This window comes from Phalacrocorax aristotelis, chromosome Z (genome assembly GCF_949628215.1).
Source record: "Phalacrocorax aristotelis chromosome Z, bGulAri2.1, whole genome shotgun sequence".
Classification (NCBI taxonomy): Eukaryota; Metazoa; Chordata; class Aves; order Suliformes; family Phalacrocoracidae; genus Phalacrocorax; species Phalacrocorax aristotelis.
Window position 1 is genome coordinate 41,764,042 of NC_134311.1, and position 20,886 is coordinate 41,784,927.

Genomic DNA, 20,886 nt, shown 5'->3' on the forward strand with positions numbered 1-20,886 from the left:
ATCATTAAATACTGAGCCCTCTATCCCACCTGCTTCTGCTACCCATCATCTGTAGCTAATAACAGCCTCATGTCAGCAACGTTTCTGCAAGCACCCATAACCAAAGAGCAATAAGCTGTGAGGGAGGATGGAGCTGCTCTGTGACAACTTCAGTAAGCATCAGAAACAAGCATGAGATGGGTTGTTCAGCTCCAGACTTATTCTGGAAGGGAGTACATTGACTTATTCCCTGGTCAGATACAAATTAAACTGATTACATAGGTATTACTCCAAATAATTAACCTTGTTATTATCTTCAGTGATGACATTTTTAGTTTTCAACTAACATTGATTGATTTTGATATACAGATTGTAATGAAGTGCTCTATACTAAACGCTTTATTCTCCTATCCCACCAACTTATTCCACAATTGCATTCATATTAAATATCATAGAATCATAGAATGGTTCGAAGGCACTTTCAAAGATCATCTAGCCCAACCCTCCAGCCATAGGCAGGGACATCTTTCACTAGATTAGGTTGCTCAAAGCCCCATCCAACCTGACCTTTAACATGTCTAGGGCATCCACAACCTCTCTTAGCAACCTGTTCCCGTGCCTTGCCACCCTCATCATAAAAAGTTTCATACTTATGTCCAACCTAAATCTACCCTCTTTCAGTTTGAAATCATTGCCCCTTGTCCTGTCACTGGAGACTCTGGTAAAAAGTCTCTCTGTCTTTCTTAGAAGCCCCCTTTATATATTGAAAAGCTGCAATAAGGTCTCCCAGCAGCCTTCTCTTGCCTGCCCTGAACAACCCCAACTCTCTCAGCCTTTCTTCGTAGGAGAGGTGTTCCATCCCTGTAATCATCTTTGTGGCCCTCCTATGGACCTGCCCCAACAGGTCCGTGTCCTCCTTGTGCTGTGGACCTGAGAGCTGGATGCAGTACTCTGGGTAGGGTCTTGATGAGAGTGGAGTAGAGTGGGAGAATCGCCTCCCTTGCCCTGCTGGCCACGCTACTTTTTACACAGCCCAGGGTACAGATGGCTTTCTGAAATGTGAGCACACATTGTCGTCTCCTGTCCAGCTTTTCATCCACCAGTATCCCTAAGTCCTTTTCCTCAGGGCTACTCTCAGTCCATTCATACCCCCGGTCTGTATTCATATGGGGGATTGCCCAGACCCAGGTGCAGGACTCTGCACTTGGCCTTGTTGATCTTCATAAGGTTTGCACAGGCCCACTCCTCAAGCCTGTCAGGGTCCCTCTGGATGGCATCCCTTCCCTTAAGCAAATCAACAGCACCACTCAGCTTGGTGTCATCTGCAAACTTGCTGAGGGTGCACTTGATCCCACTGTCTGTGTCACTGATGAAGATATTAAATAGTATTGGTCCCAGTATGGACCCTTGAGGGACACCACTGGTTTCCTGTTAGACACTGACCCATTGATTGTAATTCTTTGGATGTGGCCATCCATCCAATTCCTTATCCATCAAATAGTCCATCCATCAAATCCATGTGTCTCTGTATCAAAGGTTTTTTTCACTTTCTGAGATTTTTCCAAGGTTAACAAATGGCTGTTAGTTTTGTATAACATAAATAATATTTGATTTAAACTTGTCCAGTCTCAATTTTATTTAACCTCATTTTTATATTCAGATATGCTATCATGTTTCTTTCATAGCTGGCACAGAAATATCTACAACAGGTCTGTATGATGAGTACAGTTTAGTTGCTGTGGAATTTGCTCTCTGTTTACATACTTCATTATTAGGATTATGTCTCTGTCTGTGATCTGTTGCCCAGGTTTCCCTATGTTGTAATTCTATGGCAACACTTGTATTAATACTCAATATGACCATATACAAGCCAAAAGCAAAGTTTTGGCTCTCCTAGAGCAGAAAGTATACTTCTTTTCAATTAATGTTTATTAAAAGGCCACCCTGAAGCTGAATTTTAGCACCTAACTCTGAGCTGTTGTAGAAGGACATTCAAAAAAGTGAGGTGTGATTTTATTTAAAAGTTCAAGCCATGATGCTACAATGGGAATATCCTTTAATCATTGCTTCTGCAGGATAAATGTTAACTGGACACTGTCAAAGGGTGTCCAGCTTGGTTTATCTCACATTTGTTTTGATATAACCAGGAACTCCCACAAGAAGGCTAAGCATCTTTAAAAAGTGGCACAAAGTTGCTTTTCAATAAGAAAGACTTACCAAACTATTTCATTGTCCCATCAAATGTCTATGCATCCTTTTTCCCTGAAAAGAAGGGATATAAATTTCAGACAGAAAATGTACCCAGAAGGAAATTTTGATGTTAGGGATTTTGGATGTCCTGGAGATTCAGCAAACGAGTAAAGAAGGTAATGAGCCTGACAGTAGACACTGCATTTATGTAGTGCGCAGGTAACACCAGCAATAGCAAGCCTGTGCACTGTGTGGAGTGTCTTAATCAGTTTTAGCCATGAAAATTAGTCAATAGGGAATGCGCATGTCTGCCTCATATTCTGCACCGGAGGACTCCTTTCCTGTCCAAATGAGGTTGCCAGCTGCTTCTTGTGACACATTTCTTCCATGCCAAAGAACAAGTGTTAAATGCCAAGAGATCTACGCAAAGGTACAGTGGGTTTCGGTATCTGCTAGCCTTCTGCCTGTCACTGACCTGCCTATCTGCAGGCCAATTTGCCATCTAGTTATTTCTCATAATCTGGCAGGCAGCCACAGCTTTTGCTTGATGTGAGAGGTAATTTAGCTTGTGCTTATAGTTTCTATCCAGTGGTCCATTGGCAATCCGTCAGGCAATGATTAAACAAACTTTTTGGTTGATGGTGTTTTCTTTCCACTTTTATATCTGATGCCAAATTTAAGCCCTCATATATTACTGGATTACTTATGAAAGGAGATATAAAGAAGTAACTAGATTTATTCTCTCATGAAATAGCTGAACAGAGGTTGAGCTAACCGGCTAGATCTGTTTCCAGTAAGGCTCTGTGAGTTTGATTTTCTCCTGACTGGGCTTCACATGGCACAGAGATGTACCAGAGGAAAGCAGGTTTAAAATTCGTTGTATGCTTCCCCTGCTGGAACATATCTATATTCTCCTGAAATAGCTTGGTTCACAGGTCTGAGAACAGCTGGGAAGCAGAGCCATTTTCCTCCCCAGAGGGTTGCAAGGGCAACCACGGGCATTTCTTGAGGCCAGTTTCCTGACTCTTAATGCTCCTATACTTTGCCTCAGGAGTTGGAAGCATAACAAAGAAACAAGTCCTCTATTTGCAAAATGTAAAAGATATTGCAGACTTTGATTTCTTTTTTAAAGCAGATTTTTAAGAAGCCAGCATAGAGGAAAAAAAAAGAATCCTGTGGAAAAGATAATAAAATAGAGCACTTTTAAAAGCAAGGAGATAACCACATATATGGATATCCCTGCTTGCTTGCTTTCTTTGTGTTGAATGCTGTATCCCTTGCTCTCTAAAGCACTGTGTTTTTTTGCTTCTTAAAAATTTACAGAAAATTTAGTTACCTATTTGCATTATGTAGTTTATTGACCCCCCAGCCCCCTTACAATTGTTCTTTTTTAAATTGAAAAAATAAAATCTGTATAGCAAATTCTGGTTTGTACTGACCTTGTGAAATCACATTTTCTGAAATTCTGAATGTGAAGATTTTTGGCCTTAGGTCATTGTCATACACTAGATCAGCTTGGATTAGCTTCTCGGTAGTGTTAGAGACCAGACTTTTGAAGACTGGTGTGTGAGACCTTGTGTTTTACTTCCTCAGAGCACCACAGTTATAGGAATACTGGCTCAGTACTTCAGGTTATTTCAGTATCACGCATTGAAACGCTGACTTTTTTTTTTTTCCAAGTTCCCAGCAGTCATAAATATTTCCCTTGTTTTCCAAGATAGAACTTGGCAAGCGGCTACTCTTGTGGCCTAGTTTACCCTCAGATTTTGAGGTGTGGAGGAGGAGCAGCAGCTCTGGGAGTTTCACCCAATCTGCGCTGTGGAAATGGGTCTTTCTCCTGCTCCACAGTAAAGGGCAGGGCTGGGGACCATGTCAGAAAGTTGCACTGATAACATGTTTTGTGGCAAATGTCTCTTGTGTGTGAGTTGCAGAGCAACTGTCAACAGCAGTCAATGCTATTTGAGTTTATAACTTAAAGCAGAGGCTGGAAAAGACAATCCTACAGCTTCACTTCTAAGAGATTGGTGGCATATATGTGAAATTTGAACCCAAAATAAAGGTTGTGGAGCTAGTCTGATAACTAGTTAATACTGAGTAAGGAGTTAATTGCCTCTGTAATCCCACAGATGTCCATTGATACTTCTTGGGCAAGTATAACTGAAACTTTCTTCAGTAAAAATGAGCTTTCTCTGCAGGCAGCACAAGTTTCTGACTCTGCAGGGTAACAGGCAAAACTGTTGGGATCAGCTGCCAGGACAATTTGAGACTTGAAAATCTGTTTCTTTACACCAGGAACAAAGCAGTGAGTCATTGCCAGTGACCAACCAAGCACACCAGGGCTCCAGCCGCTGCTGTCAAGTGCGGAGAGTGGCATATGGGAGTGCTCGCATGTGCCCAGCGCAAGCTCCTGGCTCTGATTTCCCCACAAAGAGCAGCATGTTTGCAGAAAATACTTTTCCAGCAGAGAATTCACTGTCCCTGGGGAAACTGTAAACATAGAGAAAATGTGTTGGGACCAGTGCTGAACGTATTCATTGTCACTGTATGAACTTCAGTAACACCTTCAAGCGTTCCACATTTGCCTTGTCTCAAATAACTTCTCGACTATGCTTTATAGCTAATACAACACTGAAAGGCTTTCTCAGAAAAACTGGACTAAGGACTGTTTTTAGAAAGACCACACAAAGCTTGGCAGATAGAGCAAAGTTATTTCTGCAGGATTTATTTTCTGCATAGTTTATTTTTATTTAGAGTAAGTACAAGGCACGTGCTGCTCTGTTGGGCTCATTTGCTGATACAGTCAATACCACAACCAGCTCAGGCAATCTTCCATGCTGAAAAATGGCAGCCGGGACTGAGAGTGCATGAGGGGGAAGTATCTCAAAGCACTGTTTTACACTTAATCTTCCCTGAGCATCCACTTGTGACCACTTTTGGGTACTAACAACCAGCTGGAGGGATGTGGTGTCAGATCTGCTGGGGCTTTTTGGGGTCCTTGAATTACATTCTGAGCAATAGATTGGGGCCCACATTTGCAAAGGAACCTCTCCCTGTGGGTAGTGTTAAGTGCCCAGTGAGATCTGGCAGCCCAAGTGCTCTGAAGTAAGTTAATCTAAATGGTGTTTTATGGATTTACCTGAACATCATTAACATCTGTGTGATCACCCTAGGGTATTTAGGATGTAAGATAGAATGAGGCCTAATAGTTTTAATAAGCTGTTCAGGAAAAAAAAACCCAAATAATTAAAAATATTTAATGAGGGCCCATAAACTCTGATACTTTGGAAAGTTTTGACAAGCGTTTACTTACTTTGGCAGTGAAATTGGAGTCAGTGAGGATATCCTGAAGGAAACAGTGTCATGAACTGGCAGGGTGAGATTGATAGATTTTTTCCAATGACCAGTTCATATCTCAAGTTTTATTTCTGTCTTGATAAATGTGCCTTACAGCTCAACAGGGGTAAGCTAAATGCCCCTGCAAGCAAATGCCTGTGGATAATACTGGATATTCCCTGAAATGACGTTGCAGTAAGTGCTAAAATTTGCCAAAAATTTCAGTAGCTTTTCACTTCCAAAGTTATCTAGAAAAAAATGGAAGTATTTGGGGCCTGTGTTAATAATAAATTCTGAGCATCTGTGATGACAAGTGTTCTGGGCAGCTGGGGAGCTTGTGGAGGGGCTGCCTGAAGGAATTAGTTTGCTGACCATTGCCTAGTGAGGGGAAGCAGAGGCCACCACAATGCAACAGATGTGAAGAGTGGATGGGTCCAGACAGATGGCAGAGCCCTATGCATATTCTGGGTGACATCCGATGGCCTGAGATGAATCCAGATATATAAGGTGGTTCACTGACTTGGACTCAGTCCTGAAGAAGAATTTGACTGGATGTTTTAATTAAGACACAAAGCCCAGGGAAGCTAAAATGTAAAACTCTGTTGATTACGGTCAGCTATTAGGTACCTTGTGGAAAGCAAAATACTGGTTCCTAAATCTCCTAAATGCCTAAACATTCATAACATCATTGGCATCCATTTCTTCCTGTTCCCTTAGGCTGGAGTTTGTACAGGGAGGTGTCTTTTTCTTTCGATACCAAGTGATCCTTACAAATGTAATTTTGGGTAGTCCAAATGTCTTGCTCAGAGCCGAAGCTCCACAACTGAATCTCCTTCCAGTGGTACTAGAGACTGCAACTACTGAGGCAGAGGGGAAGGAGCCACAGAGCATCTGCCCCTCCACAGAGGTCCACAGCATCCTGTAAAATACTTTGGGATCTCCTCAACTTGGAGACCAGCAGTAGATTTGTCAATGCGCAATTTTCTATAATCCCTTTAAAAACTGGAAAGTCATGATGGGGTTAATAAGTGCAGGCAAGTATCTGGAAAAAAAACAGAGCAAGATTTCATCCCTGCCTTCTGATTTATAGCATTTCATATTTTTAAAATTATCCACTCAACAAGAAGGGGTAGAGGGTAATAATTGAAGAAGAAAAAATAAAGCTCAGAGTAGCCTTGATAAGTTGAATTATAGGCTTCCTGGGCTGTGAAATTAACCTCTTGTTTAATTTTGCCAGTCTTAACAGTTTCTGTTTAAGGGTACTCAGTCAGAAGTCATCATTCGTGCTTGTCAAAAGGAGCTTCCTTGCAGGAACAGGGTTATGACCAGAGCCCCTGTGCTCAGCTTCCAGTGGACGTACTCTGCCACGGAGCATGGATATGTATCGTTTGAAGTGTACTTTCTGCTTGAAGGTAAGAGGCAGGAATCTGGATGCATTATACTTGAATGAAAGATCTTTTGGCAAACATCTCTGGGCATAGGGGATTCTTTACCTAATGAATGTGACGGTTCAACAGATTATACTTAAAGCCTAAGTGGCAAATTTAGATTTCAGTATTAAATGTACAACTACTTTCCATCCCCCTAAGATGTGTGTGAGATATGTCAGAGATTACAGATATCTAACCTAGGGCTATTTTGATAAACCCTTGAAAAACTCTGTCCTGCAATTTTGTGGATTTTGGCTCCGTCTGTCTGTACACACTCACACACATCCTTAGTTGCTACCAGCCGCCTGCCAGGCAGGAATGGTGTACAGAACTGCAAGCCTAGAAGCATCCTTGGTAAATTGAAGCTGTTAATGTTGATCTTTGAAGTGGCTAACTGCCGGATGCAGTTTTGCAGAGCTTCAGGAAATATTAGCCATAGTCCTGGTGGTTGTTAAGTTTAACATCAATAGATGTGTTCCTTGGCTGCAGGTTTTGTGGTTGCAGATGCTGAGTCTTCACCGTTACATTTCCTGGTTCAGGATGAAGCTTGCTGGGGCAGAAGATGAGTCACTGTGGCCACTTTATTGCTTAGCAGATTACTCGAGAGTGGCCATTGAGTAAACACAGCAGCAGCCCGTGATAAGCTATGAGACAGCGACTTCCAACAACTTTTGGAAATTGATGGTGTGTCTAGGCTGATTCCCTCAGGTGAACTTCCAGCAGCTTATGGCTAGTACCCATCAGGATCTGATTAGCTCACCTGTAAGCACTTTCTGTAGCCAGCTATTTCAGAACATGGATATAAATATGTACCTCGTCTTGTAGCAGTTCTCTTTGTATTTTGTGATGTGAGATTACTGATCAGCCCACCATGAGCCTGTCAGTCATCCTAACATTCCTGATATGAAAAAAGAGTGTAGGACTACCAAGCTTACAGAAAGCAGGAAACTGAAATCACAGGAGTTCAACTTCTGAAGCCAGTGAAACCAAGTAAATATTTCAAATATTTTGAAACCAAATAATATTTCAGTCTATGTAGGAACTAGGGCCCAGGTAAGTATCAGAGTAAATGTAGTTTATATAGGCCAAGCACATTTATAACTTTCCTTGGAGGGACAAGGCTTGTGGGCAAAGGTTACATTTTATTTATTGATCTGATGTAGCTGGGAGAGACAGCCAAACATTTAGGCAGACGAGCTGGTTTTCAGGGTAATGTGGTAGGTCAAGTGATTTGGCAGATGAAGGGAGAGCAGATCCATGCAGTAGAAGTTTTTCTTTTATGATCTTCCACTGAGTGCAACCCTGTGGTTTGCAGATGCACTCCAGAAGACTACCGGTTGAGGGTTTTTTCCTTCCCCAAGGGCAGCATTGCAGCCTGACCCAGTACCCCTCTGAACACTGTGACACCGCTCCCTCGTGCACCTAAGCCAAGTCATGCCCAGTAGACTTTGGTTCCTGCTTGCCCCAGCTCAAAGCCTTGCTCGTCTTCTCTGTCACAGGGCCACTGCTTACTGTGACCAGTCTTCATGCTTCCCTGTCTGAGTGCAGGTTTGCTTCAGAGTTTTGCTTAGACAGTGAGTGCCATGGGCTTTTAGTTTAACCCCTTTGGAGCATACCAAGGAAGTTTCTCAACTGAGCAGTCTTTGCTTTTGAAGCACAAAAGCATGGTCTTCCAGATAAATTGAAATCCTGATATGCAGCAACCGAATCAGGTCTGGTTGGTTTGGAGTATCTCTTTCTTCTCACTTTCAATTTTTACTCACAATGGCTGTGCTTGTCACTCTGATCCGAGGTGAAGCATGGCCCCAGAAACCCCCTCTCTTAAAACACAACAAGAAGTCCTCTATCTCATGGTCTGGCTCACTAACTTCCTCATGTTGGTTCACCTGTGGGGTGCAGGCCAACAGTTTGGTCTGGATTGCAAATCTGATGGATTTTTCTTCAAAAAAGTTCCAAAGCCGTGTGGACTGCAGATGGGTAGGTTTCCCTTGGGCAGGCTGAGATGTGCTCAGCACATAATATAAAGCAGAGCTTGTAATATGTTACAGGCCTACTCCACCACATCACACCATGTGCATATGCATAAAAAATGAAAGGAGCAATAAACAAAGTAAATAGACAGCATAATGCAAGGGAATACTATAGGAGTGAAATTTCATATTGTTTTTCTGAAAGAAGGCAGCCCTGTGATGCACTCTGCTGGGACAAGCAGGTGTGCTGCAAGAGCTATCACAGTGCTTGCCCCTGTGTGCTTGATCCTAGTGGAAACATGACTTAGCAAAGGGATAGAGCTAGTAATGAAAGAGATAAGCATTGTGAACAAACAGATGCCTGATGATTTCTGCTTTATCTGCTTTTTATCTTTAATTTTCCCTGTGTACTGGGGACAATGGAAACTGATTTAGGATGCCAAAGAATAAAGAAAAGGCTTTTCTGAATTATTTCCAATTCAGAAATTCACAGCAGAGAATCTTGTGTCTCCAAACCTTACCTACGCCCTGCTCAAGCATACCAGCTAATAGAAATCACAGAGATGTCTTTTTGGAAGAGCTGTTGCAAAGGAAACCAGAGATATCGGAGGAGAATCTGGCAACCTTTGTGTCAGCACATAAAAATTTGTCAGAATTATGTAATGAACAGCATGAAAAGTAGAACTGAGTGGTCTGAACAACAGCTCACTAGGACTGATGGGTTCACTGGAACAAGCAGAAAGAAAACTTGAAAAGTGTATAAAAATCTGTGAGGTCATTGTGGACGAAAACAAACCCATATGCTTGTGTTTGGAACAAACAGAAGATCTGATGTAATTTGTGCATGATGTAAGGACCTTAGGACTTCAAGAGGAGAGGACCCAGCTGTTGCCAAAAAGCTCTTACAAGTTCAAGCGTCCCCAGCGTAGTGAAGCAACTCCTCTAAATCAGAAACAGAAAATGTCAGCACAAGCTGGACCTTTGCCAGACTTTCGCAGGCACACTGACAGATCAAGGCTGGAAGGCATTGCCGGTGTGGTAGTAGCTGTGGCAGATGCCGCAGTCACAGAGTGTTAAAGGGCTAATTGTGTTGGTTTTGTGTTTTTTGACAGGCTTGCTAACAGCTGTATTTCTGAACCTTCTGGGCAAGCAAAGGACAGGGCAGGAGGTGGGGCTGGTAGTTAATCCAAGCCCACTGCTGGGAAAGGAGCCTTTGAAGATTCATCCCACAGGGTTGGGAAACATGAGCTGTCTGGGCTCAGTGTGGTGGCTGCAGCAAAAAAGGGTCAAATGATAAATCTCAGTCCCTGGATGGAGACTCAGTCTGTGAAGGTGAGCTGGAGAGAAAGCTGCTTGGGGAGCTCCTGTTGTCAGGGCTGTCCATCCAGCCGGGGGAAGGTGTGTGACTGTCTGGGTGAACTGCCTGTGTGTTCATCCCTCGAGGCTGCGCCTTTTGTTTTCAATAAATACTACTCAGCTTTGTGCAAGTTGCCTGGAAACCCCATTGTTCCCCTGAAGAAGCTGAGCATCACAGGGGCAGATATAGTGGGGTCCTCAAGTACCCTCCCTGCGTGGGCAGTGAGGGGGGTTCCAGCAGCTGGGAGTGCTCAGGCAGGAGGACCAGCTTTTGCTGCAGGAAGGTGACAGGTTTAGGCTTGGGATGCCCCTGTAGACACAAGAGGAGGAAAAGCCTTAACAGCAGCAGTGCATGTCAGTCACTGCAGACAACAAAAGCAGAACACCTTCTGCTTCTCCATCCCTCAGCTATTTTCACAGAGCTGTTTTTAACAAACCATGGAGGAGACAAGGAGGTTTAAAGACCAAAAAGTTTTTTACTGTGATGACAATGCTGATTAATTGGTCCCAGCATTTACCGTGCAGTCCTTCTGGTGTGAATCTAACAGCTTACCAGAAATAAAGTCATCTGAGGCTTAATGGGAATGAAAATATCAGTTATACCCTGTGGGGTCAAGTAGCTCTAATCATGGCACCACCCTGGATGTTTTGGGACTGAGCCTCTACCTTCATTAATGTGGGCCAGGCTTTGCCACTCAGCACTGTGTGCGTCATGCGTGCGTCTGTCTGTTGCGGGGAGAAGCTGCTGCCACAAGCCTCCCAAGGGCCTTGGGGAAGTGGTTAAACATCCATGCGTGCAGGGTTGGACTGCTGTTGCTGCACTTCCCTGTCTGCTAGATCAAATGGGGAGGGAGGCATGGGGCAGACGCCCCAGGGACCTGTGTGGTGGACAGACCTCCTCCTTGGGTCCAGCAGTGGTGGTGAGAGGCAGTGCTTTCTCCAGCTGCCTGGGATGCACGGCTGCTACCAAGAGACCTTGCTCACACAAGAGGTCTTGGTGGATCTTGATGCATGTGAGGTTTGGTGGCATTGTGGCCAAGGCTGCCCGGAGAGGACCTGCCCTGTGGCAGGCAGGTGGGGACTGCAAGGGGAAGGCTGTAGCCAGCTGAGAGCTAGCACCTGCATCGTGCCAGAGCTGCACCACAGCATCTACCACGGGGACCTGGGGCAAGGGCTTGGTGCCCTCTAGCCTGATGCTGCCTAGCTTTTAAGGCTGCATGGACCAAAACTTGCTGCAAAGATCTCTGGCTCTGATAACAGCCCTCTGCTTGTGGGCTGAAAGATATTAAAGTATTGCAAACTGCATTTGTTTGACTTCTCATCCAAAATTGTCACTATAGTTGCATTTTAAGCTGATTCTCTAATCCCAGCACAATATTGTGGGCCCGGCTGAAATATTTGTGCAGGCTTTTGTGTGTTTGATTGCTACAGGGCTTTTTTTTACTTTTACTTTCTTCATGGAATTGTAGGGCAAAACCTTTCCCTCCATTTGAAAAGTCACTTGCTCATGCAGTTTTTTGCTTTCTCAAGACACTGCCTACAAAATTTGAAAAAAGCACACACCTCACCCTCTGACTCTTCCTCTTCCCTCCAAAAAGTCTTACTGAAATGCATGGTGACTATTCCTAATCAGAGGAAGAATTTTCTTCAGCAAACCTCAACTTTTCATAGATAGGACAAATTTAATGTTGATCCACACAGTTCTGTTTTTCAAGACAAATTGTCAGCAAAAAATGTCTACTTTAGTTGAAAAGCTTGCTTTCTACTGGAAAGAAATCAAATTAAAAATGGAGTGTTGAGTCTGAAGATTTCCTATCCGCTGCCACAAGTCTTCTCTTAAGTTAACACAAAATCTCTCATGAAGTAGCTGGTAGAATTTCTGTGTTCTTAAATCAAACTCTGAACCTTCGTCTAAACCTCATATGTACCCAGAGATAGCCTCCGTGTGTGAACTTTATACGCAAAATGATGTCTCTCTGGACATATCGTTAATATTTTTAAGTAAATTTACCTGGAGACATAAGAAGGCTTAGTAGGTCCTAAAAAATCAACTGCTTTGGTGCCTTTGGGGGGGGGGGGGGGGGGGGGCAGAGGGTCAGGCAGTAGAACGTGTGAAAAAAAACCAACCAACTAAAGCCATGAACCAAAATCCAGACACTGAGATTCCAGAGAAGGTAACAGTAGGTCAATTATTGTCCTAAGAAACCCTGGTAATATTCTTTCCCATTTCAGGTATGGGAAGTACAGAGAAAATCCAAATGTGACTGGCAACTTTAAGACATTTCTTGCAAATTTTCTGTATAAATGAGCACCCAATCAATTGTAAATTCCCAAACCTTTTCTGCTTCATATTTCCTTAATACTGTTTCTCTTGGGGCTCACTTGCTTACATGCAGTTTTTCTTGTAAAGCTGCACTGTTGCTGAACTAAGCAAACAGCTGTGTTGGATACAAACACCATGAAGAGTCTAACATGCCTGTGGTTACCCTTCCAAATTTTTACGGAGGAAATATATAATTGAAAAGCTAACTGGTAATTTTAGTTATCCCAGTTGGTTTTTTTCGTTTTGTCAATGGAATTTGGTTTAGTTTATTAGCCAGTGTCTGGCATTTTGTCTTGTTTGTGTTACTTACAGAGAAAGCAATCAATGTAGTTTCTGCACAATTTTGGGGAAAAAGTAGTATCGCTGGTCTTTACCCACCTTTTCCCAAGCCATTGATAGAATCACTACTGACTGAGGTATTGATGCCTATTCGGTAAGTAAACAAAAAAAAATTAAATATAGGTTTGGAAAATTTGAGTGAATGACTCATCATGTATCACCAACTGTAATTGAGAGAGACTCTGTATGAAACTGCTTATTAGAGCAGTAAGATGAGAGAGACATGCATACAGAAAAATTTTAAAGATCTCCTTTTGTGAGTCTTACTGCCACAATGCATAGTTGCATTGAGGAGGGATAGCTTTGAAACACGGGGCCGCAATCCCCCCTGGGCTCAATATTTTGCTTGGACATGGAGGAATGTAAAATGAACACATGCTCGGTTCTGTACAGTTCGATTCAACTGTCAAATAGAAGACAGTGAAGTTAGAGAGTATGTAAAAAGTCATAGGAATGTGAGTAAAAGGTGTGTTACTGAGTAGTGAGTGAATGGTGAGGGAAATACATCTGAGAGTCCCCTTTCTCCTGTCTCTTCTCCTGTCTGTAGGTTGTTTCCTTCATCAGGGAACTGCTAGGTGTCAGCAGTCAAGGGTAGTTATTGGTCCCTGTCTTTTGTTGTCTGTGAAGAAGCTTATATGGTGTCTTCACCATAATGGCAAACCCCCATGCCATTCTCTAAAAATGGAGAGTGCAGCTTTCCTGTATTTGCACAGTTGCTTATACTGCTTAGGGCTGCATCCACCCCCTGAGCAAGTAATTGCCAGAAATTGTATGCTTGTGTTTCTGTGTCACCACGCTTTTCCTAGCATTTTGCGACTATGCCTCTTTTGCTTTCCTCTGATTTTGAAGAGTAGCGCTCTCTTGATAAGTCCTGAATGACTGCTCTAAATTAAGTGCTGCAGGCATTTGGAGGAGGACAATTTTGAGGAAAAAAATTATTTTGTGGCATGCTGCAAAATGAAGCTGCGTGTTACATTTTTAGTGAGAGATTTTGGGCTTCAACACTGTGCATTCATCAAATTCTCCACAGACTGCTAAATATCCTTCTGCTACTCCCACAAACAAGAGTGGAAAGTTGTCTGCTTCTTTACTCCAAGGAACCCTCTCTTCGCATTGATTTGCTCTCACAATTGCTCAGTGTCAGTCCGTGAGGTCTGCATTGTGAGACCTTCCTTTCTGCAGCAATGGCACATGTTGTTGCTATTACTGAAATACAGTTTAGTGTAAAGGCCATTTAGTCAATGCCAGCATTCATTTGGAAGAAGTTTAACATTAGCATTTTCTGTGCTTGATACTGCAAAGAGCCAGGGTCCCTGATCCTGATCAGCAAAGCATTTAAACTTACACATAAAGCTGTCTATCGGTGCTCCCACTGATTTCAGGGGAGCCAGTCACACATTTAAACTTCCAGAAGATGCTAAAATGATTAGCAGATTGGGGTTGGGACACTCCATTTCTGGAAACTTAATGAATAGGTCAAATTACTCTTTAAAAAAAAAAAACAAGGAAGAAAAAACCCCTGATTAAGAACAGAGTTCATGACCTTTGCTTTCATATCAGTGGGGAATCAGACCAAGTGACAGCAAGTGTACAGCAAACAGAGAAAGCAGAGTCAAGTATATAGTAACATAATCATCCCTACTGGAAACTAAGAGGTTTTCTTTCACTTTTAAAGCACTATTTTTGTAGAAGAACCTTAGTCTACTTATAATTAAGTCTTAAAGCCAGGCAGCCATTTAAACCTCATAGCTGGTAATTTGAGGTCTTCGTGTGAATGTGCTTTCCTATGTCGACACTAATTTATTTCTAAAAAAAAAAAAAAAAGATGAATACTATAAGAAGGCTGTGTTTCCTATGGGGTTTCTCATGAAGTGCAGATAAAAATAGGGCTGAAATCTAAACTGAAATTGCCAGGCATGGATTCTGAATTGTAGGTTTTTTTGTAAGCAAAATAATCCAAATTCAGGCTAGCATGAAAACACAGATTCTTCGTCTGAACTGGATGTTGCCACTTATATCAATTAAAAGCAAATGTGCGAGAAGCATTCAACTTCTGATAGAGCTTTGATGATTTCCCTCTGTCCTCCATGCATGTGAAAAAACATTCATACCTTGGACTAGCGCATGCCAGCAAATAAATGCTGTGCGTGCTAACTCTTGTGAACTAGCTGGATATCTGTATGCAAGTGGATGTTTTATGCACTGGGATTTTACGTAGTGGCAGATTAAGTATTTGGCAGGCATATTAGGTGCCTGTTTTTAAGTATTTATTCCTGTGTTTATTTTTCTTTCATATGCTGCTGCAGTAACAAGTTACTCGTACTTAACCAGTGATTTCATATATTCCTCCAGGAGACTAAAACCAGACACAGTAGATATAAAGAGAAATTATGGTAAAAGGCAAAAAAAATTCCATTCCCTAATAAGGGAAAGAAAATGCAGCTTTTCTGTATTTACACAGCCCCTTATACTGCTTAGGGCTGCAACTACCCCCCAAAGTAAGTAGCAATCATTTATCTTACATCTGTTAAACAAAAATGTGCAGTATAAATGGGTTGCTGTGCACAGTGTCTGCAGGTGAGAGAGGGAGCAGATGCAGGGGGATGCTGAAACATGCATTGCCCAAGGAATCAGGTGTCGTCAGAGCTGCTGCCCGCTCTTGGCATCTTCCTGAGGGTGTGTGGGAGAGGACCTTGGGAACCTCGGTAGACCAGATCTGTACCTGCAGTTTGCCTCGGGGAGACAGTGACCGTCCATGCAGATGACTTTTTTTTTTTTTTTTCACATTGGAGAGAATGCTTTTGAAAAGGCAATAGGGGAGCTCCTAGCAAGCAACCCCAAGGGTGGCTTGGTAGAGTTGCAGGGTTCAGGCAGGGTTTGGGAGGGGAGGGTGTGCCTTAAAGGCAAGCAGTATATTTAACATCAGTGCAACTGCTGATGTGTCCAAGTTAAGCAAGTGCTTGCATATGTGTGGAAACTGAGACAAGTTTTGTGGTTAAGTGAAATGAGATTAAAGAATAAAAATATATGCTCTGGGGAGTCGAAAGAGGATAGATGTGATGCAACTCTTGCTTGCAGCCTGGATGCTGAGAATTCATATCAGGAATGGGATTCATCTGGTACACCTTGCCACTAGGTTAGGGGAATCATTTTCCAGATCATCTATGGGATAATGTTTCAGAAATGGATGTCCTAGCTTGTTTTGTTGTTTTGTTGGGTTTTTTAAAAAATTTCTTCTCTTTTTCACTTGTTTCTGGCATTGCATTCCAGGTTTCTGTGACTCCTGTATCCCATTTTACTCTTCTGATCTTGGTTTTCATGTGTTAGTAAAATCTCCAGGACCAGGAATCTGTTTCACTGTGATATATTTACTATTGCCTCCTTTTTCTACATGTTGTTTCTTTGGCAATTTTTTGCCTCCTTGTGCATTTTTAGCTTGTCATTGCATCCTTTCTTTAGTTTTTATAGAGGAGCTTGTGTTTTAGGCCCTGCTCCTAAAATATGCATCCAGAGAGTAATTTTGCAATAATCCCATTGAGGCTGCTGTTATGTTTAAATGTAGCTTTACATTTAGTGCTTTTTTGAGTCAGCAGATTTGTACATCTTAGTTTTACTACTTAATAGTGTCTTTCTAGTTTTCTTCTTTGAAACCAGAAATCCTTTGGAATTTTTTGGCTGCAGTGTGTTTTTTATGTATTGTTTGAAAATCTAAATTGTAAAAAAGAAGTTAAAAAGTTTTAATATGTCAAACAACTACATATTCCTGCAGCATAGTCCTGCCTGTGTAAATTATCTTGTCGATCAAATTGTCTGTCTACAGCTGTCAGTTCTGGAGGGCAATACTTACTTAACAGTCTGTTTTACACTGATGTAACATCATTCTCTGAAGAATTCCAATAACTTTAAAATTGTTATTAAAAACGCTGTGAGACACAAAGTGATGTTTCTGTGGGTACAGTGGGATATCAAAAGGTTAAATGACTTGCTTAATGAGTGAGTGGAGGTCTCAATCTCCTGACCTAGCGTCAGAACAACCATTCCTTTATAAATCAGTACTTCTGTCCAGGGATGCAAAAGCAAAGCCTCTGACGTTTATTATTCTGATGTCTGTCTGTTCCCAGGACATTACATTTCTGTGGATACGTCTTATGAGGGTGAGAAAGCAGTGTTGTCCAGCCCTGAGCTGTACTCTGAGGAGTGGAGCTGTATCAGACTGATCTATCAGATAGCAACGACTTCAGAGACTTCACCTAATCCCACCAGGCTCAACCTGTACTTGAGGCAGGAAGGAGAGAGCTTTGATCGTTTGCTGTGGTCAGCCAAGGAGCCTTCAGATAGCTGGCTCATAGCTAGCTTAGATTTGATGAACAGCACAAAGAAGTACAAGGTAAGCTCAATTTTAGAAGGTGCAGCAGACTTTCTGGTGCATGTGTTGGGGTGTACAGGCTGCTTCTTGAACATTTCCACTCTGGGCGCTGTTCTTGGCTTTCACCTCTAGGGCTGGGAGCATGTGAGCCAGATGACCCCTCTGTCACTAATATGGGTGAGCAGAGCTGGCTTGAGTTGGGCAGTTAGTGCTCTTCCCAGTGAACGCATGGTGCAGCTCATGGGAAAGCACAGCCAGGTGAGCCGTGCAGTGAGGATGCCTCACCTCATGGCAGCCCTGTGGAGCTGCTGGCATCCCATAGCAGATACGGGACCTCCCAGGTCTTGGGTCTGCAGCTGCGCTCACTTGCTCCTGTCCTCTGTGCCCTTCTGGCAGGAGCCAGAAGCTGAGAGGAGAGTATTTCTACCCAAAACCCATCACATTGCATCTCTCCCAGTAATGCCCTGTATAGACTCAGCTGAGGAATCTGGAGTCCCGTACTCGTATACGAAGCATGGGCTTTTTTGGCCTTGTCTCATTGTCCTTCAGTGTGCCTTCTGTCCCTGAGGAAGAGCATTGACCCCATCTTTAATGCATTCTGCCAAGCTCTTCCAGCACAAGCAGCTCTCCTGACTGTAGGGGTCATAAGCCCCCCACATATATTTAATTTGTTCTCCTGTTTATCCAGTTTAAATGTCCAGGGTGATAATGAAGTACTGAAACCCTAAAATTTACAGTTTGGTTTATATTGTGCAGATTTTACTGGAAGGTGAAATGGGACAAGATAAATCTGCCAGTATAGCAGTTTTTGAAATTAAAGTAACTCCTGGATATTGTATTGGTAAGTACTGGCTGCTCAGCTCCTGTATTTTCTGCATAGAAAAAAAAATGCCTTGTTGTTGGTTATAAAACTGAATTAAAAGTCTGGGTTTAGAAGAAAGTCAACATCTTTTTGTTTATTGAAAAGTGGGCTGCCGTATTCAATAGAGATATTTTTAAGCTAAGGTTGCACACACTAATATGTATTTTTATTCACCCACCTCTGTGATATATATATAGACATTTTACATAAAATAATTAATTTTTAAGCTATTTATTGTTCAAGCAGGAACAGCTGTTGTATTTTCACAAAACTAGACTGCTGCAAATATCAGACATAATAGCTGTAACATTATTTCTGCTGTCTGCCTGCTTATGCTTCCTTAGAGTGGCATCTTGCAGGCTGCAGAGTCAAAACTCTGTTGATATTTATGCTTACTGCTATTTCATCATGACATTTGCTAAAACCGCTAATGAAGTTCAAAAAATTTCAGTGACTAGGAGGCTGGGAGACCTTTACGTTTCTGGGGAGCTCTGGTGGAGTCCAGCCAAATTGTTACAGTTCTTTGGCTCTGTGAAGAAAACAAAGCAGTCTCATGAAATACTAGTCCTGCTTTGCTTCTATCCATCCCTGATTTACAACTGGAAGTTCTACTCTGACTATTTAATACTATGAAGTGGTACATTTTAAATCTATTTTAGTTGGTTCTAAATTACAGCAGTCTTATCATGCCAAATAATGAAAAGATAGTTTGGACCGAACAGGATAGAAATGAGAATTTTATTAAAAATTGATCAAAAATTGTAGCTAAGTTTGCCTCCACTTATTATAAGCTGTTAAGCGCTGAGTCCAGTTTTATAAATACAGGTGTTATCTGCACTGCCATATGTAAAACGAGGCCAGTGCTTAGCAATAGCCTCTCTTCCAGTTTCTGTAATGAAAATGTGTGCACTGATGTCTGCAATTGCAGAATGTGACTTCGAAGAAAATCATCTTTGTGGCTTTGTGAACCGCTGGAATCCCAATGTCAACTGGTTTGTTGGTGGAGGGAACATTCGCAATTCTCAGTCTGTCCTGCCCAAAGACCACACACTTAACAATGAACTGGGTAAGCAATGAATGTAGAACAGAAGTATAGTGGTCCATGTATGACTTATACTGCAAATTATTATGTGAGTTTTTTCTTTTCTCCTGGCATTGGATGGGCTAAGAATGACTTAGGTGAAAAAGAGATTAGAAGAAATTTGCAGAAGTGCATCCAAAGTTTCCTGTAAGCTTTATAATAAGGTTGTTATGGCCTTTGCTAGGCTTCAGTATTACTCAAAATAAGGATAAAATTTTGGATGGAGAAGGGGAAAATTAATTTTACTGTGGGTTCTAAAAGTATGGGCAACAATTAGTTTTAAAATCTTGTACCGCTCCTCTGTACATCTGGCAGGGGTCTTCTTTCTGGTGGCTATTGGGAAAGCTGAGTAGGAAAGCTAAGGGATTGAAATATGTTTGGAAATTCTCAGGTTAAATTGTACAGTTCAGGAGGTTTTTTTCTTTCAGTCAAAGGTGGTGCTGTTAATACAGTCTGTTGGAGGCAGAATGCTCTAAAGACTTAGAGGATTTTCAGCACTTGCCCAACATGAAATACTTGTCCCAGTCACCTTTTTGAGAGGAGAACATTTTACATAGCCATAGGGAAGGGGTGGGGGGATATCTTAGCCTTTGATGCAGTGTTGCATGAAGTTCTGCAGCAGGTGATGGTCAGGAGGTTTGGCTGCTGCAGCACAACGTGCATCTCAGACAACATGACGCTTGTGACGGTGCAAGGACTCACATCATGAAAAGCTGGGTTGATCCTCTTTCCTTAACTCATGCCGCTGTGCTTTGTTATTTATTTCACAATTGTGTGAGTTGAGTACAGAGTGTCAGTCTGGCCCTGCATCACCCCATGGCACCTAAATGCTGGTAAAATTTTCATGGAAGTTTAACTCACCGCAACTTCAACAGCAGACAGTGGCTCTACCTATTAAATAAAGTACTGTATTTGACAGGAAATGCCGCCACTGGGAGGGATCTGTTTTCTTGTAGCCACAGTGCTTCTTTTTCACACCAAACACTCTCTGCTGACCACCAACTGAGAAGACCCTAAGAAGCCAGAAGTCACAGAAAAGCCTTATTTTTGCAAGACTTGGGCTATGAAGGTACATCAGCCAGGGAGATCATAATTAAGCTATGAAATGTGGTAAAACTGCAGAGCAAAAATAAAGCCCAGAACTTCTCAGGCAAGCACTGCTGAAATGTCATCAGTCCCCTGGCAGTGGACAGGCTGGAGGAGACCCACAGCCAAGCAAGCCCTTTCCCCTCCTTCCACTAGAGTGAAGTGAGAAGTGACATCTCCAGGTTTGAGAACATTATTAGCTAATTAATGTAGTGGTGTAGATACAAACCTAATGGCACAGTTTGCAGTGTCCATGCTGAAGAACCGTGTCAGTTTCACACTTCATACTCCTCCAAGTTTTCTACTGGTGAAGAACCATTCTAGGAGTGTAGAAGAAAAACTACAGATGCGCAGCATATCCGTGCACATGGATGTGTTCTTTTTAAATTGAGAAAGGTCTCCCAAAATCAAGGATTGATAAGTTGTACCCTTTGAAAATCCTGCAGGTCATATTGGCTGTTGAAGGGGAGGGAGTCTACTCATCTGTAATGCATTTTTCTGTTTAATAACATCTCCTAAAAGTCATTTCTAAGGGTTTTATTAAAAAAACAGTCTCTTAAGTAACAATAAA

General features: G+C 42.3%; 1 protein-coding gene across 2 annotated transcripts in view; it reads left to right on the top strand.

Annotated features, from left to right (window-relative positions):
- Nucleotides 1-20,886, top strand: part of MAMDC2 (MAM domain containing 2) — a 70,929-nt gene that overhangs the window by 17,334 nt on the left and 32,709 nt on the right. For both annotated transcript variants that reach the window (XR_012657895.1, XM_075078350.1), the window contains exons 3-5: nucleotides 17,042-17,307; nucleotides 18,043-18,127; nucleotides 19,077-19,214. Coding sequence is in view for 1 of the 2 variants with exons in the window: in XM_075078350.1 (XP_074934451.1) it covers nucleotides 17,042-17,307; nucleotides 18,043-18,127; nucleotides 19,077-19,214 (489 nt within the window). In the remaining variant the exon portion in view is untranslated. The remainder of the gene's footprint in view (nucleotides 1-17,041; nucleotides 17,308-18,042; nucleotides 18,128-19,076; nucleotides 19,215-20,886) is intronic.